This window comes from Myotis myotis, unplaced genomic scaffold (genome assembly GCF_014108235.1).
Source record: "Myotis myotis isolate mMyoMyo1 unplaced genomic scaffold, mMyoMyo1.p scaffold_m19_p_27, whole genome shotgun sequence".
Classification (NCBI taxonomy): Eukaryota; Metazoa; Chordata; class Mammalia; order Chiroptera; family Vespertilionidae; genus Myotis; species Myotis myotis.
Genome location: NW_023416332.1, coordinates 1774301 through 1791993, shown reverse-complemented (window position 1 = coordinate 1791993; position 17693 = coordinate 1774301). Strand labels below are relative to the sequence as shown.

Sequence of the window (17693 nt, the reverse complement as noted above, 5' to 3'; positions counted from 1 at the left end):
CCCAGACTGTGCGCCCACATCACTGAACCACTGCCCTTGTTTAAAATGGGGGGGGGGGGGTCATAGGGCTGCTGAGAGGACCCGAGACAGGCACACTGAGACTTCACGCAGCCACACAGCCCTGCTTTCAGCAGAGGTGACTGCGCATCCGGGAGGCCACAGCAGCCTGCCCGCCCCCGCCACCTTGCAGGGAAGAAGGGGAGCCCCCGGAAGCCACCCTTCCCATGGAAAGGCCTCGTGGTAACTGGCTGAACTCAGGGGCGCTTGGGGGGGGGGCATGGCAGGGACCACCCGCCTCCTCAGCCCGAGGCCCCTCCATCCCAGCGAGAAACTGGACGGAAGAGAGACCCAGGGGGCTCCTGGACAGGCCACCAGCAGGTGCCGCCAGCCCAGCAGGGGAGGCCTCGCACATCCCAGCTATCATCCGAGGACCAGGCAGCTGCAGGCTGGGGCGGGGTGCTCAGAGCCAGGCCCAGGTGGAGCAGGGAGGGCAGCGGCAGGAGGAGCCGGAACGATGAGGCACATGAGGCAGGGAGGCCTCAGGTGGCAGAGAAATCGTGCCCCCGCCCCCCGGCCCTCTGCACTTCTCACCCCCAGGGAACCACTAGGCGGCAGAGCTCCTCGGTTTATTGGCAATTATTTATACAACATACAAGCGATCGCTGTCCAGTTCCAACGCATTGGGCCCCGCAGAGCCCGTTAGTGATTCCACTTTATAAATAGCTTATGAGAACCACGCATGATGGGCAAGGGCCCCCGTCGCGAAGCGAGCCTCTTGCCGCGCACCTGCTGCTGCACGTGCACCCACTGCCGCACCAGGCGCCAGGCACCAGGTCGTCTCCCGCGGGCCCCAGCCGCCGGGTGCCGTGACGTGGATGTTTCAAGGCACATAGGACCCCCCCGCCCCCGTAGCAGCTCCAGGCTCTGCCTCGAGACCTGGCTCACTCCCACCCCCCAGCCCGTGCTGTGTGCCCACACCCCGCGGTCTGTCGTTTTCATGGCTGAACGTGCTGCCCTCCAGGTGCTGTGCTGTGCTGCGCTGGCGCGGAGGCAGGTCCTTGCCCTTTACAGTCTGAGGATGAGAGACTCCTACGTGCAAGGTGTCCTAGCACCACGGGGAGGCACGGTCAGGCGTCTTTTGATGTCTCTCGGAGGGTGCGGGGTGGGGAATTCCATTGGGGAGCCAGGAGGGGCTGAGGGCGGGGTGGTTCGAAGGAGACTCAAGGCACTGAGGGGTGGACAGCTGGGCGGGCCTTGGGCAAGGTCCACCAGGAGAGGGTGGCTAGGGAGGCACCTGGCCCCACTCCTAACCGAGCCCCCACGGGGCCATGACCTCCTGGGCCAGAGCTGCTCCCTCCTGTCCAGCCAGAGGGCCCGAGGTACCCCCAGGATCCCTGACCAGCGCAGGCGAGGTCTGGCCCACCCTCACGACCCCGTCTTCCCACGCGCTGCTTGGCTGCTGTCCCTCAGACCGCACACAGCACGAGCTTATCCGACACCAGCCCGTCAGAGCCCAGTTATGGCTTTTTGACTTAAAATCATGAAGGGTGTTTCCTAACTGTTCTCCCCGCGACCCAACCCTGACCCTGTGTGAGGGGCGGGCCACCCTCGAATGGACCAGAGAGACACAGAGCTACAGCCCTGGGTGCGGGCACCACGTGGACTATGCCAACCCGGGGCAGGGTGAGCAGGGGCCGAGACCAGCTGCCCCCAGAGCCGGCGCACTGTTCAGAGTGCGAGGCAGACACAGCAGCCGTCGAGGGCGCACAGCGGCTCCTGCAGACGCCACGGGAGGTGTGGACCCCCGACCTGGCAGCGCTGTGACCGCCCGTGCCTCTCCGGGGCCTGCAGGCCCCCAAGTCCACGGGGTGAGCCAACTCCACTTCCAATCTAACCTCGAATCTCAGCAGGGCCAACGGTTCGGTTCAGGCGGAAGGAGGGGAGGGCCGAGGCCAGGGCCCTAATACCCAGGCCAGGCAGGACCCTGAGGCGGCGGGAACCCATAGGGAGGGGCCGGCCCGCGGGGGTAGGGAGGCTGAGGGGGGCCTGTGGGCTGGGGCTGGCCCGGGAAGCTGGGGAACTGGGGCTGCGTCGGGTAAGGAGGTTTTCCTCCCGCCGCAGGGTAGGAGGGCTGTTGAGGGTAGCCAGGACTGCGAGCCCGGCCCCCCGACAAGGGGTACCCGGGGCCAGAGGCACCAGAGGTGGGCACAGGATAGCCAGGCCGGGGCGGCGTGCTCCGCTGTGGGGACCAAGAGTAGCCCCCAGCGGCCCTGGGCCCCGGCTGGGCTGACGGGAAAGGGGGGCCCAAAGGCCCGCTGTAGGAGAAGGAGGGCTGGGACATCACGGGGAAGGGCGCCGGCGGCAGCGCGCCCTGGGCGGTGGGGCCCATGGGCAAGCCGGGAGACGGGCTGTAGGGCAGAGGGTAGGGAGGCACCCCTGAAGCTGGTGGGGGTGGCTGCTCCTCGGCTGTAGGGGGGGTGGCCTCGGGGACCGGGCGAGATGGGGGGGGTGGGCGGAGAGGAGGGGTGCCGGCGCCCGCGGGCTCCTGGGAAGCTCTGGGCTTCCTCATCACGTCCTGGAGCTTCTCCACGCGAACGCGGCGCAGGTGCGACAGCCTCCTCATGGCCGAGAAGTCCTCCAGGAACGTCTCCAAGGGCACCTCGCCCTCCAGGAACTTCTCAGCCATGGCCTGGAGCACAGAAGGTCGGTGACCACTAGGGCTGCTGGGACCAAAGCCGCCCATGCCCCACCCCCCGCCCTGGGTCAAAGATGAGCTGCGGCCCTCCCACCTCGCCCCCGCCCCCCCCCCCCCCGCCCCCCGAGTTCCCCACCTCCCCCGGTGCATCCCTGCTGATATGCCCTCATGTGCTCATTCTGCCTCCCACTGAATGTCAGCTCCTGCGGGGCAGGGGCTGCCGGTCAAGGTCCCACGGCCCGGCCGCTGGCCCTGTGCGGGGCCCAGTGGCTACTGCATGGATGTGCCGAGTGAGTGGTGAACACTGGCTACTGGGTCTAGTGCAGTGGCCCAGAGCTGGCAGGACCTGACAGCTTCCTCCCAGCGCACGGAGACATGCAGAGAGGCGGCCCCCGGAGATGAGAATGCTCAGAGGGGAGCAGGAGAGAGGCCAGGCAGGCCCAGGTGGGGGGCGGGGGGGCACGCCCCAGTCCTTGGGGCTCCTGCTACTCTGCCCTCCGTCCGTCCTGGTCTGCCAGCTGCCCATGACCTTGCCGTCGCTCATCCATTTCTGCTTCAGCCAGGGAGCCCTGCTCTCTACGTCCCAAAGGGCCTCCGTTCATCTTTGCCACCTACTCAGGCGCCCTCGCCCCCTCCAGACACCGGCGCTCACGACAAGGGCTCAAGGAGGGGGTGCCAGACCACCTCACCTCAGACTCTTCTTCTATCTTCATGCCCTCGATCTGCAGCAGGTCTAACAGGGCCCCCGGCTGCAGCGCCGACGAGAATTTCTCTGGAACAGAGGGTCCGTGGTCGGCATCTCAACAGGGCCTCCCGCTTCAGCCCTGGAGGCCAGGTTTCGGCCACGGCTCCAGCGCCCGTGTGCCGAGGCCGGGCCCTTGGACTGCTCAGCGGGCCCAGCCCCAGCCCTGCTCTGCCTCTCGGGGGAGTCACTGCACCGTCTGAGCACCGAGCCTCTTGGGCCAGGCCAGGATGCGCCTCCCGCCCTCACAGCCATCCCAGGACAAGAAAGCCGCCGGCTCTGTAGAGCGCAGAAGCGGAGCTGGCCCCGCCAACAGCCGTGACAGCGCAGGACGCGCTCTCTGGGTTCAAATCCCAGCCCCACCTCCAGCCAACAGCCTCCTGGTATCACCTATGAAATGAGTCACAGCGGGACCACCCTCCAGGGCGACAGTGAGGAAAGCACGGCTAGAGTCACTGGGCCCTCCTGCCCTGGGGGCGAGCAGGCTTCACTCTCCCAGGCTTCCCAGCAGCTCGCCCAGGCCCTCCCTGACCGGGACCCCAGCAGCTCACCCAGGCCCTCCCTGACCGGGACCCCAGCAGCTCGCCCAGGCCCTCCCTGACCGGGACCCCAGCAGCTCGCCCAGGCCCTCCCTGACCGGGACCCCAGCAGCTCGCCCAGGCCCACCCTGACCAGGACCCCAGCGGCTCGCCCAGGCCCACCCTGACCGGGACCCCAGCAGCTCGCCCAGGCCCACCCTGACCGGCCGCTCCATCAGCCACCCTACCCAGCTTGGCCTTCTGCTCCTGGCACCGCTCCACAAGCTTCCGGAGCTCCTGGTACTTGTCCGAGAGATTCGAGCGGCTGATCTCCAGGGGGCCCTGGAACTCCAGGTTCCGCTCGGCCAGGCTGCGGTTGGTGGCCAGCGCCATCTCGCGCTCCAGCTGCAGGTCCTGGACCTGAGGGACAGGACACCTGGCCTGAGAACCACCCTGCTCAGCAGGCGGCAGGCTGGCCCAGGGCCTCCGGGGAATCGCAGAGCTCAGCCAGCGGCGAGAGCTGAAGGACCTGGGCTCACCCCTGAGCCAGCCTCCACCGGCACCTCCCGAATCCTGGCCCATCGGCCGTGGTGGGGACACGTGGGACACTGGCCAAAGCCCACAGCTGGCCCAAGGCCCAGGACGGCGCACCGTGGACTGAGCAGAGCAGGAGGGTGGTGGTGGGGGAACAATTTATAGGAAAAGCCCCAGGCCTTCCAGGAGGGAAGGGACCAAGAGCCCCAACACTTTCCCACAGGATTCAGAGTCAGCCACCTGCTCTGAGGCGGACTAAGGTGGCCCAGGCCAGACCACAGGCCCCAAGTCAGTGACTCTGAGGGCGAGCGAGCCAGGGACAGACCGCGGCACTGACTTGGGGGATGCCCCTGCCTCCTGGGCCACGTGTGTCCTGCAGAGAACTGTGCAGATAAGCGAACAGAGGGGCCCCCAAGAACCACAGGGGAGTCCCTAAGGACAGAGGACTCCCGCCAACAGGCAACCTAATGCCAACCTCTGCCCCTGGACATGCCCTGGGAAGGCACTTCCCCAAGCCAGGCGGCGCTTCGCCCTCAGCCCAGTCCTGGCCACCAGCCTGAGGTGGCAGCCACAGGAACCCTGGCTGGACCTGCGGTGACCAGAAGCCCTGCCCATTTGCCAGGGAATCGTCTTTACCAAGAGGAGGGCAAAGAGTCAGAGCCCCCACCCTGAGACGGGGGACAATCCCCCTCCAGCACCAGATGGCACCTGAGCTCCGTGGCCACGTCCGGCGCTGCCCTTTCCCACCTGGAGGGGGAGCCACAGGGCCAGAGCCAGGAGGGCGGGCAGGCCCTTCATGACGTGGGAAGCCCTTTATAACTGGTGACATCCCAGCTGGGTAGCAGACGGGAGGGCGCTCTTTATCCCCAGGAGGACAGATTAGGGGCTGGATGAGATGCCAGTTACGACAGGAAATGGGTGTCAGATGAGCCACATCCAGCCCGGGAAGGGCTCCTCGTGGAGACGCAGGCCAGGGGCCCTGGGGATAGGCAGCTGTGATGGGGCCCGAGCATCCAGAAACCGCCTCCAGGACCAGGCTGCCCCATGGGGCGGCACTCCTGGGCTGGGCGGGTTCATGTGGGGCCTGGACTCCGAGCTCCCAGGAGCCCTGGGAACTGGGCTGACATTTCAGGGGAGTCTCCGGTTGGGTCCCAACCAGGGGGAAGGCCACAGAAAGGGAGATGAACTTGGCCCAACTCCCAGCCAGCCAGCGTTCTCCAGCGCCTGGGTGCCCTCTGCGGGCCTCCCTCTACCTCAGGGGCCTCCTGGGCCAGCCGGTCGATGGCCTCCGGGTCGTTCTGCATCTCCTCCAGCTCCTGCAGGGTCTTGTCTTTCAGGGTCTCCATCGCTCCCTGTGGACACAGGACGGTGCTGATGTGAGGGGAGAAGCTGGCGGGGTGCAGACAGACGAGCTTCCTGAGGGTGCTCCCCGCCAGGGCGGCTCCAGGGGGGGCAGGGGTCCCATTTCCTGTGCTCCTGCCGCCCTGCCCAGCCCTCTCCCCAGGGAGACCCAGGAGCTGCTCCTTCCGCCCAAACATGGCCAGCAGGACGTGAGAACGCACTCAGCAGCCAGAGGGAGCACAGATGGCGCTCCCCGAGGAGCAGATGGGAGAGGCGAGCGGAGAGGGCCACCGCCAGGGGCGGGGAGAAACTGGCCCCAGGCGATGCCAGCGCCCACCCTGGCATGTGTCTATCTCCATCCGGACCAGGAATACGTCCACCCTCACCCGGGCCTGGCTGGCTGTGCCAGCACAGCCCCCAACGCCGCCGCTGGTTACAGGTAGGCACCGGCAGCCTCGGGTCCCCTCGGGGTTCTCTGGAACTGCCGTCCTCCCCACGTGCACAACGGACTGTCACGCTCAAGTCCTCATCACGACAGGGAAACAATCCCCGACTGGCTTCCCAGGCAGCCAGGAGGAAGAGAAATAGCGACCTGCACGGCGCAACGCTCTGGCGAAGAGCTGCCATCTGCCCGGGGGACACTCACAGACCGTCTGCATGACAAGGCTCACAGCCAGACCCCGGGGCCAGGAGGAGGCGCACACAGAACACCCACGGCTCGCTGGGTGCTGTGCTTATGTCTAACTTTTCTAGAAGGCGCTGCAGAGCCTGCCTTCGTGTTGGTCTGCTCACTCCCAAGGCCGCTCGTGTCCTGAAGATTCTGACGCTGGTGAAGCTGCAGGCCCCCACACCCCGCCCCGGTGCTGGTCCAGTGAGTCCGCCCCGACTCGGCCAAGGGGGTGCTCTGGGCCCCGGTGACAGCCAGGGCAGCTTCTGTGGGTGGCGCCTGGCGGCAGGAGCAGCGCGCCTCGGGCAGGGCGCCTAGGCTGGCGGCCCCTCCGCTGTCACACAGGCACGTCGCATGCCTCTCTGCCTTCATGTCACACCTGCGACAGGCATGCGGGCTTGAGAGGGAAGCGATCGAGAAAGCAGAGGAGGTGGGATTAGAGGAAGTGCTACATCCAGTCCCACGGTGGCCAGGGACATCGCAACCGAGAACGTGCTGGCCGGACGGAGGCCGCCTCCGTTTCCCCATCTGTCACAGAAAGGGACAGGCACCTCTGAGGGTCACAAAAGGTGTAGAGAGGAAAGGACAGGCCCGACCACACCCCCACTGGCCAGGAAAGGCCTGCTTCCCCGTCGTGTCCCCGCGCAGCCGCGAGTGAGGCCCTCTCCAGTCTCACAAACGCCCCGCTTCCACACGTCCCAGACAGACCTCGGAGATACGCGGTCTGGTCACCCCGCAGCACAGCCAGTGTCGCGGGAGTGGGCCTCCTCCCCCTGCTGGTGGACGGCCTCGCCTTCGTTTGTAAGATCACACCTCTGAAACGCGACGGAACAGGGTGCCCGTGTACAGCCCCCTTTTAGAGAGCCACCCAGGCAGGGTCACATGGCGCCGCTACCTGCAGGCTGACGGGCCCCAGCCTGGCGGGAAGGACGGGCGTCTGTGGCGTGCGCCCCAGGACACTCGCTGGCCATGCCGGTGCCTGTCAGCGAGCCGGGCAGGGCCCCACGTCGGTCTCTCCAGGAGATGCTGCTGCAGCCTGAGTGTGACATGCACTGTCCCTCCCGGTCCTGCCCGGTGGCCACCAGCCCATCTGCAGGTGGCAGAGTCAAGTTCAAACCGCACTCTGTCCACACTCCCCTGCTGCTCCCCAACCCGTGGTCCAGCAGCCGGGCAGGGCACAGCGGGCTGCAAGGCCCCGGGGGAGCTGAGCTCCGGAGGGCGAGCGAGGTCACGCTGCACGCGTGACCCCCAGGAGGGGGACAAGCCGAGCAACGTTCTGAAGACCGAACCACGTCGGGAGGTGGCTCGGGGAGGCAGACCCGGCTGAGTGCCGCGCCCTGAGCCTCGGCTTCTCCACCTGGGATGGGTTAGTGCAGGTTCGAGCGACGGGTAGGCAGAGCGCTGGCTTAGCGTGGGCCCACCCTGGAGCCAATGCGAGCAAAAGGCTGCACTGCAGAACTCAGTATTCCTCAGGCTCCACGATGCCCGGGAGAACCTGCCGGGGTCCGCGGCACAGTGCCCAGCCCTCTCCACCCGGGGGGACCTGCCGAACAGGGTCCATTCGCTCCGCTCCGCAGTCAGGCTGAGCACGGAGACACCCCGGCCGAGAGAGGGAGCTCGGCGGGGGCAGCTGGGCAGCTGGCCACCCGCACACGAACAGCACGGCGGGCCCAGGCGCACTCTCATTGGGGGGTCTCCCTGCACCCACCAGGAGAGCCCTGGGCAGAGCCGCAATTCCCTAGGACAGCACCCTCCCCCCCCCATGGGAGGTGTCATGATCTGATTTCAGCTGTCAATGGGCCTCTGTCCGGGCAGCATGTTCTCAGCGGCCACAGTGGGACGGGAGGTAGCACTTCCTCTAATCCCACCTCCTCTGCTTTCTCCACCGACATCCCTCTCAAGCCCGCACGTCCTGTGACAAAGGAGGGGACGCCAGCCACGCGCCCTGCCCACGGCCGCTGCTCCTGCCGCCAGGCGCCACCCCCACTGCCTCCCCTCACCCACCCTCAAGGCCCTCCTGGCAGGGGGGTGCCCAGGACCCCACCCCCACAGGCGCCCGCACTCTCTTTCCGCGGGGCTCGTTTTCCTCGCCTGTAAGTAGGTGACAACCCAGATGGTCACTTTCCTCTGAGGGCAAAGCCCTTTGCAAACTCTCCCGTGAAGTCAGCGACGTCAGCCCTCCGCACCGCACAGCACATAAGCCAACCGCTGCCCTCCTGCGGGGAGCGCGGGGGGGGGGGGGGGCACCAAGAAATGCGTACATTTTGCTGATCTGACAAAAAACAGGTGTAATTTTGACTCATTCACACCGGCTGGCTGTTGTCTTTATTTCAGTCTCCAGGAAGAAAAGTCAGGCCCTGACGTGAGTCAGGCGGTGCATGTTTTAGAAATCCTTGCGGCCACCGGCTGAGAGGCACCGCCTTACATAACCACTAGTGAGTAACGGGAACACAGGCTAATGACCCCTAATTCAGGGAGGAAAGCAAGACCAGGAAGAAGAAGGGAAAGTGTTCCAAAGGGCGACAGGCCAAGCCTTGGGTATTTAAATCTCACAGGCACCTCTGCCTCCCGCTCCATCGCCCTCACGCGGAGTCAGGAGGGGAGCCCGAGATGCTAGATGGCAGGTCGAGAGCCCCGCCCGCCTGGCCCTCTGACAACATCTCAAACCCGGCAGGCAATGCCTGTCTTGTGAGCAACAGTGGCCCCTGCGGCTGCCAAGCTGCCAGGCCTGCCTTCCCGAGTCCGAGCCGCCCGTGGGCCCGGGGCAGCAAGCACTTCTCTGGTCCCTAACTGGGAAAAGGAGAATGGGGCAGGGCGATACTCTGCCCGAGGCCTACAGAGCAGGGCCGAGGCCTGGCACCTGCTGCTGGCAGGGCTCGGCCTCCCAGGCACCCACCTGGCAGCAAAATCCCATCCAGCGCGACTCAGTGCCGCAGCCACCAGGACGTCCCAACGCGGAGGGCGGGGGCGGGGCTTTTGTGTCTGGAGGCCTGAGGAGCCCATGACCTCGCCCCTTGGCACACAGACCCAAGCAGGGCCCCTCCACCTAGCAAGGTGCCCAGGAGGATGCCGGGTCTGGGGGTGCGGTGTCTGAGTCTGCTGCCTGGAAGGAGGGAGCAGGAAGGAGAGGGAGGCGAGAAGAGGCCACAGGCAGGAAAGTGGCCTGTTCACCCCGCTATTCCCGCGGTGCCCAGAGGGCCCTCAACAGGGAACCGACAGGCAGGGAGGGGGAACCAGCGCCTCCAGTGGCGACTCACCGAGACAAGGGGTGTGAGGCCGGGCTTCTCCCACTTTCCGTCCTCACTCCTTCCTCGGCGGCGCTTACTGAACAGACATCTAATGCTATTCATCGCGTCACGCCAACACTGAACGAGAACCCAAAGAAAGGCGGGTAAAGGGACAGAGGGCTGTAAGTAAATGTTTACTGTGCGCCAGACGCGGCCGTAAGATACCAAAGCTGATGCAATTCTCCGGGAACTGTTTGGTTTTAAAAGGCAAAACAGTTCACAGCGACCTGGTGCGAGGGGCCGTGACAAAGGTGGGGACAGTGGCGTGAGGAGGGCGCCCCCAGACCCCTGAAGGGGCTGCTTGTGCTGGGAGGCCCAGGGCCGAGGGCAAAGGCTGCGGGGCCACGTGGGGCCGCATGGCCGGGAGAGGGAGAAGGCTGGTGGGGAAGGGGGGGGCGGGCACAGCGAGACGACACCTCTTTGGGGGGGGCTACTCCACCAACTCAGAGGAGGTCAGCCAGGGAACAGGGTGGAAAGGCAAGGAAAGCGCGTGCTCATCTGTGATCCCGCCCCCATGGCCAGCGAAAGTCACTCATCCCGCGGCAGGATCCTAGGAGGGAAAAGGCTTTATTCTCTTTCTCTTTCTTTTTTTAAATATATTTTGTTATTGATTTCAGAGAGGAAGGGAAAGGGGGAGAGAGGAAAATCAGTAAGAAGAGAGAATCATTGATCAGCAGCCTCCTGCACACCGCACACGGGGGACTGAGCCCCAAACCAGAGCACGTGCCCTGATGGGGCAGGAACTGTGGCCTCCTGGTTCAGAGGTTGACGCTCAGCCACTGAGCCGCGCCGGCCGGGCTCTCTCTGCCTTTTTTTGTTTGTTTTGTTTTGTCTCCTCTGCAGCTCACCTCCACCAGAGATGCCTTAGCACAAGCCTGTGGCGGGGGGTGCGGCCTGTGGCAGGGGGCACCACCTGCAGGTAGAGGGAGGCGGCTTTGCCAGACCTGCCAGGTTCCCAGGGAAAGCCAGGAGCCTGAACCCGCGTGCTACCTCCCCATCTTTGAAGGTCAGCAGCCCGTTCCCAGTGGTGAGAAACACTGGGCCGAGGTGTTCACCTGAACTGCACATGCCCTGCAGGGGAGATGGGGCCAGGAGGACAGATTCCGCAGACGGGGAGGGCAGGGGGCCGGGTGACACTGCAGGTCCTGGCTGCACCGGTGCTCCCCCGGGCCTTGGGCTGGCCCCTGGGTCACAGCGTCTTCCCATTTCCTTGTGTCTGGCCTGACTCAGCCTCACATGCTGCTACACGGGACGTGACTGAGCGGAGGGTGTTAGGCTGAGGGGACTGCCTGCACCTGGGGCACTCAGGCCAGAGGCGGAGTATCCTTTCTGCCCAGGGGCGGGAGGGGCTGCAGAACGTCCAGGTGGAGAGGCGATGCTGGCAAGAGCCCAGGCCCGGGGCGGCCTTGCAGACCTGTCCTTATAGGGAAGGAAGAAAGAGCCACGTATCGCGGATGTTGCTCAATGAGGGTCATTGCCAGAGCTGCTCAGCTCAAAAAACAAACTGCTTCAACTGATATCAGATCCTTTAAGGCAGCGGTTCTCAACCTTCCTCACGCCGCGACCCTTTCATACAGCTCCTCATGTTGTGGTGACCCCCAACCATAAAATTATTTTTGTTGCTACTTCATAACTGTCATTTTGCTACTGTTATGAATCGTAACATAAATATCTGATATGCAGGATGTATTTAGGCGACCCCGTGAAAGGGTCGTTCGATCCCCCAAAGGGTCTCGACCCACAGGTTGAGAACCGCCGCTTTAAAGAATAAACTGGGCGGGAGATTAAAAACAGAAAGCAAAGCGCAGCACTTCCCCTGCGAGAGCTGCTCAGGTCGGAGTAAGGCTTGGGCCCTAGAGACGGCGAGAGGCACCCCTCGCCCCAGAGCAGTCAGGTCCCCTGTCCCCCCAGAACGCGAGGAAAGCACAGGCTTTGGAAACGGGCGCCCTGGCGTCGCACTTGGCTCCCCAGCTATGGGGTGGTGGGAGCTCGATCCAGGCCCCTCGCCGGAGTGGGCACTGCTGGAGCGCCCGCGGGGCTGTGAGCCTCCGGTGGGCAGGCCTTTGCAGGCTCCTGAGCCCTGAACAGATACTCATCTTCCTGACTCTTGGGGGTAAGCTGATCATTAGGGGCGACTCCTGACGCCCCTGAGCTCAACACTGAGTCAAGCAAAATGACCGCTCGCACGGAATCGTAACGAACGGTGACTGGGCGGGCGCCTGCTGTCCCCGGCGCCGGGCCCTCCTCAGCGTCACACTCAGCACCTGCCAGCTACTTCCAAGCCTGAGGTCACAGGGCCAGGCGTGCTCTAAAGGCCTGGGTCGCTGGTACACTTCCCACACCCACCTAGGAGAGCAGAGGGCTTGTTACCATAGCAACCTGCGCAGTTCAATCCAAGAGTGTGGTACAAGTCTGGCCTCAACCCACCCCTCAGGTCAAGAACACCTGTGGTTCCGGAGAAACCGTCCTACCTGCTTCTCAGTGAGGAAGTACCTGGTGACCTGACCTGCTTTCCTTTTCCCAGAAGGACTCCAGCTTCAGACGGCCGGGTCCCTGCCTGCACACGGGAGGTAATGACACCTCAAACCACCACGCCCGTCTCACCTGGCCCCAAGCACCATCGAACTCACTTGCCGCGATTTTGAAAAGTTGGCATGACAGCCCCAGAAGGGAGACCCAGCCAGCGCTCAGTCCTTGCAGGACTCTCTGCAGTTGGGAGGAGGCCCCTCCCGCCCCGATGCTGAGGAGTTAAGAGGCGCCGGGGGTAGAAGAAAGATCCCAATGGTCCTGCGTTAAATCCAGGGTGACCTTGTACCAGCTGCTTGACCTTGGGCAGATGACCCTGCTTCTCACTGGGAAAGTGGGCTAACCCCCGACATGGCCCTCGGGTCTCGGAAGATGGAATGGGAATCCAGAGAACCTGTGGGGCCGGATGAAGCAGCGAGCAGGCACCAGGGGCACCGATTCACACACTCACACCTCATTGTGTGAAGGTCGCCTGGCAACCCTGCCGGGCCCCCAGGGAGGCAAAGGGTGTGACCTTCTGAAGCAGGCTCCACGGAACCGGAACCGGAGCCAAGGCCCCCGACTACACGCGTGCCCACGCGTGCATGGGGGGCGCAGCCCTCAGGACAGGCTTCCGAAGGAGACGGGCGCCCACAGAAGACTCCTGGGTCCCCTGAGTAACTCCACCCGAGCCCCTCTTCCCAGAGGCAGGCCCGCAAGTGAGAAGACCCAGGAAGGATGCGCCCAGTTGCCATGCCAGATGGGGGAGGGGCACTCTCATCACCTATTTTTTCTGCCCAAACTAGAAACCCCTCCCAACCGCCCTCACTTCCAACCCCCCAGGCCGCCTGGGAGCACAGGCCTCCCTCAGCTCTGAGGTCCAGTCACCGGCTCCCTGTCCTTCTGCAAACTCCACAGGGGTCTTCCCACCTCCAGATCTCTTCCTTACAACCATCTGGACTAATTCTTTCTTAACGGCCCCTCCCCCGCCTTCCCGAAAGCTAGTCACCTCGCCGCCCCCTCCACGTCTCCCAGCGGGAGCAGCGGGACAGGCTGCAGGACGTGCCTCCTCCGTCTTTTCCCACGTGGCGAACCCACTCCTGCTGTTTTCACAACCCTTTGCAACTTTTTTTTCAAAGGAGAATATTTTCGGTTTTTTCAGACATTATCCCCAAACTCGCAGCACAGAGAACAAACCAGAGGCCACTCTCTGGGCAGAGAAGTAGAGGGAGAGCCGTAGTTCCCCGAAGTCTCAAGGGGGCCCCCAGGCACTTCCCCAGAAAGTGGTTTGAAAACCACTATCCTAACCCTCACCTCTCTGATCCCAACCCTCCCTGCCTGGCCCCTGCCCAAGCCCCTCCTCTGCGCCCTTTCGGAGGCCATGGCTCACCTGAAGGCCCAGGGCGGGGGGAGGGCTCCGCATAGGAAACGCTACCTGGTAGCCCTGGTGCCTACAGAGCACGTGGGGGTAGGGTGGGGTGGCGGGATGAAGTCTTGGGAGGAGGAGCAAGGAAAGTGCGGCAGAGGAGCTAGGAGGGAGGAGGTGTGGGACAGGGTTCCAGGCTGCGGGAAGGTGGAGCAGAGGAGGGCGGTGGATGGGGCGGATGGGGTGCTGAGGGCCACGGTGGAACCACGCTTACCACCTTCTGCTGTTCCCCCCTCCCAGCCTCGGGGTCCCACCACCGAAACCGAAAGAGGGCAGTGCCAGAGCCACTGTGCACAGAGCACCGTCCGGGGCACTCTCCCCTCAGCACGTGTGGCCCTCACTGGGTCTTCGCCGGGGAGGCCCTTGGTTCTCCTCCCTTGACAGACAGGAGCACGGCTCAGAGGGAGGTTGGAGCCTGGACTTCACCCAGGGCGGTCCACCCAGGGCGCTCCGGCCCCGGCCCCGCGCTGCACACGGCACCTGCCGCCTCTTAGTCATACAGGGGCGCGTCTCTCCTCTCCTGCCCATCCTAAGCCCCGGGGGGGGCACTCCATCACCCCAACAAACCTGTTTGGTATTTGCTCACGTTCTCACATCAACACGTGGGAGGGGAAGTTGTGAGAGAAACGCCCTGGCGGAGCGCCTGCTCGGCAAACATGCGTCACCCACTGCGGGTTCAGAGGTCTCTCTGACGAGGCAACGATCCAGGAACAAACCAGAACCCTCTGAGAACTCCAGATCCTAAGCAGAAGCTAAGAGAATGCCCGAACAACAGAGATCTGATCAGATTAAAACCAAGTCTTCAGTGGTCTGATTGTGTGATTCTGGAAAAACCCTACGGGTCCCGGCCAACAGTGTCCGAGATGATTCCGGCGGCCAGTCACCCCAGCGCCCCCTGAAAGGCAGACTTAGGTCTGATGAGCCAATCCCACAGCAACGAGGAAAGGAAGAACAGGATGCCCTGGGAAACCGCACGTCCGAGCTCAGCAAACCCACAAACTCCTGGAGGCAGTGCTCCCCACACCTGCCTTGTAAGAATCACTCTGTGCACATGTTAAAGGCACAGGTCCTTGCCCTAACCGGTTTGGCTCAGTGGATAGAGTGATGGCCTGCGGACTCAAGGGTCCTGGGTTCGATTCCGGCAAGGGCATGTACCTTGGTTGTGGGCACATCCCCAGTAGGGGGTGTGCAGGAGGCAGCTGATCGAGGTTTCTCTCTCATCGATGTTTCTAACTCTCTATCCCTCTTCCTTCCTCTCTGTGAAAAATCAATAAAATATATTAAAAAAAAGACACAGGTCCCTGAGGCCGGCCGGACAGCCTACGGGAGACTCTCCAGAGGGTGGCTGGGCTCCTAGTAAGCATCACAGGGGACTCTTAAGGTCCAGCAAGGGCACATTCTCTTTGAACTGAGACCAGCAGGTCAAACACCCCAACGGGCCGCTGCCTGGCTCTGTGGGACCCCAGCCAACTACCTCCCACCTCTGGCTCTCTTCACCTGTGAAATGGGGTCAGCACACACCCGGAAGTGTTCTGCGTTCACTAGGGTCGCACAGCCCCTCAAGCAGCGCCAAGGCCACGGGCAGCCACGCCGGAAATCAGTTGCCGCCACCTGAACCCCCACCGGCAGCTGCCCCAGTGAAGGCCTGCGACGGACATGCCCCACCGAATGGCAATCACCGAGGCCCCACACCAGACTCCCGTGATCGCATGGGGAGAAGAGCTTTCCTGGGCCCTACAACCGCCAAGAACAAAGGCTCTCACTTCAGGGTCCGGATTCAGCCTCAAGGTCCTCGCTCCCATCCAGAACCAGAGCCCAGGCCCGGACGGGGCTGCAGCTTTGGGCAACGGCCAAAAACAGGCTTTCCGTCCCAAATCCCTCTCTGGCCGTCTCCTCCAGCTCCAGGCTGACAGCCACGGACCTGGAAGTCGGGTGCAGCATCATGGGTGACCAGTGGGATATGGGATCCGGGGTAAGAGGCTGGGAGTCCCAGACCTGCTGGTGTCTCTGTGTGTGTGTCCGTCTGTCTGTCTAACTCCAGTATGTGCCTGCTTCTCCTGGGTACAAGGGCCGTGCGGGGAGTGGGAGAGGCCTGAGTCAGCACCGGGATGGCTGGGATGCTGCCGAAGCAAAGGGAAGCGCCTCCTCTGAAGTCCCCAGCGCGAAGGTGGGCACCACTCAGGTGAGGGAGCCCAGACGCCGCGAGGCTGAGAGCACTGACTTGTCTTAGGGGCCGAGATCTGAGGTGCAGGGTGACCTCTGCCAGGAACTCCCAGCAGAGCCCGGCCACGTCTTTCCCACCCCGAGGGGGGAATGAGCACCGAACTGGCAGGGGTCGGCAGGAGGACCGGGCCGGCTGCAGATACACAGAGAGCCCGACGTACCGTGTTCCCACTGTACGATGGTGCGGAAGTGACAGGCATGATCAATCACAGGAGACGGGCTACAGTTCATGATGGAAGAGGCCAGTGTCAGACGACTGTGCCCAACTACAGGCTATGCCAGTGCTCTGAGCTCATTTACTCATAAGGGGGGCGAGGCTGAGCGGTGCGCTCAGTAGGTCAGGTGTAGTAAATGCATTTTGTGTCGTTTTCCGTTTACGATCGATTTATCAGGATGCAACCCTGCTGTAGGTCAGGGGGCATCTGTCTGTCTATCTATCGCTATCGTGTAACTATGGATCTGTAGATACACACACACCCCAACGCCCTTTCTTGCCCAGCAGGTCCGGGATAAGGACTGGTCAGTGATTCGGCTGGTCCTAGTCTGGGTCCAGGAGAAAAACAAATAGATAAGAACAGAGTCAAGGCATAGAGCCCACCAGTCACTGCCCTGGAGAAAGGGCACGTGTCAGGGAGGCAAAGAGCAGGGGCCCTGCGACCCCACTCTGCCACCGCCCCCCGCGGTCCCCTGCAGGTCAGGCTCCGCCTGGGGCCCGTTCACCCGTCGGTGCAATGGGCGCGCCGCCTCCAACGTCTCCAGGACCGAGACCAGCAAAACGCGCAAACGTGGGGTGGGGGGCGGGGGGCGGCGGAGGGCGGGGCTGGAGGCCGGAGCTGCGGGGTAGCCGGCCGAGCCCGCGCGCTGCCCTCGCTCCCCCCGCCCGCCCACGGCGAGGGGCCGGGAAGCCGACCTCGGCGGCGGTCACGCGCCCCTCGCGCCCAATCACCGGCCTCCACCCGCGCGAGGCGGGAAGGAGGGGGCGCGCCGGCGGCCGCCGCAGCACCACCCCCAGCCCCGTCCTCGCCCCTCCCCGGGCCCCGCTCACCTGCCGGGGCCGCAGCCGCGCCGCCACAGCCGCGGGTGAAACCACAGCCCACGCCCACACTTCCGGGTCCGGGAGGCCCGCCCCCTCCTGCCGGATGTGACACCTGCCAACTTCCGGGTCTGGGAGCGGGATCCACGTCGCTCGTCCCGCTATCACGGTGGGTGCCCCACGCGCCTCTGAGTCACGGCACCGGCTCCCCCCTCCCGTACCCCCCCGCACAGACACACGCGCGGCCACGCGGGGCCGCACCCACGACTCCTGGCCCCGCCCCCGCGGATTCCTGGCCCCGCCCCCAGGAGGGCACCGCCCAGGAGGCGGAAACCAGGCCGCCTGGAGCGAGCGCGCCTGCGCAGGGCGGGCGGGCCAGGGGCTGGTGTCTCACTGCGCTCAGCTGGGGGCGGCTCCCCCAAAGCAGCCCTGGAGGGGCCGAAAGAAAGCGAATGGACCCCCAGGGTGTAGGGGACGCCCTGGGTGGGCTGAGCTCAAACTGCGGAGCCCCGCCATGCCCCGCCGTTTGACCTCAAGATCAGCGGTTCTCAACCTGTGGGTCGCGACCCCCTTGGGGGTCGAACGACCCTTTCACAGGGGTCGCCTAAGACCATCGGAAAGCACATATATAATTACATATTGTTTTGTGATGAATCACTATGCTTTAATTATATTCAATTTGTAACAATGAAATTGGGGGTCACCACAACAGGAGGAACTGT

At 64.1% G+C, this 17693-nt stretch overlaps 1 protein-coding gene across 3 annotated transcripts; it reads right to left on the bottom strand.

Moving 5' to 3' along the window:
- Nucleotides 1-611: 611 nt before the first annotated feature.
- Nucleotides 612-17129, bottom strand: VPS37C (VPS37C subunit of ESCRT-I). 3 transcript variants are annotated; one of them, XM_036295729.1, is made up of 5 exons: nucleotides 16984-17129; nucleotides 5743-5841; nucleotides 4204-4375; nucleotides 3385-3467; nucleotides 612-2689 (listed from the first exon to the last, which is right to left on the bottom strand). In XM_036295729.1, exons 2-5 carry the CDS (start codon nucleotides 5833-5835, stop codon nucleotides 1961-1963), a joined length of 1077 nt encoding a protein of 358 aa, XP_036151622.1. In that variant the 5' UTR covers nucleotides 5836-5841; nucleotides 16984-17129; the 3' UTR covers nucleotides 612-1960. The 3 variants fall into 3 exon arrangements, with proteins under 3 accessions (XP_036151622.1, XP_036151621.1, XP_036151623.1); XM_036295728.1 differs by lacking the exon at nucleotides 16984-17129 and adding an exon at nucleotides 9755-10073; XM_036295730.1 differs by lacking the exon at nucleotides 16984-17129 and adding an exon at nucleotides 7993-8000.
- Between the last annotated feature and the right edge of the window lie 564 nt (nucleotides 17130-17693).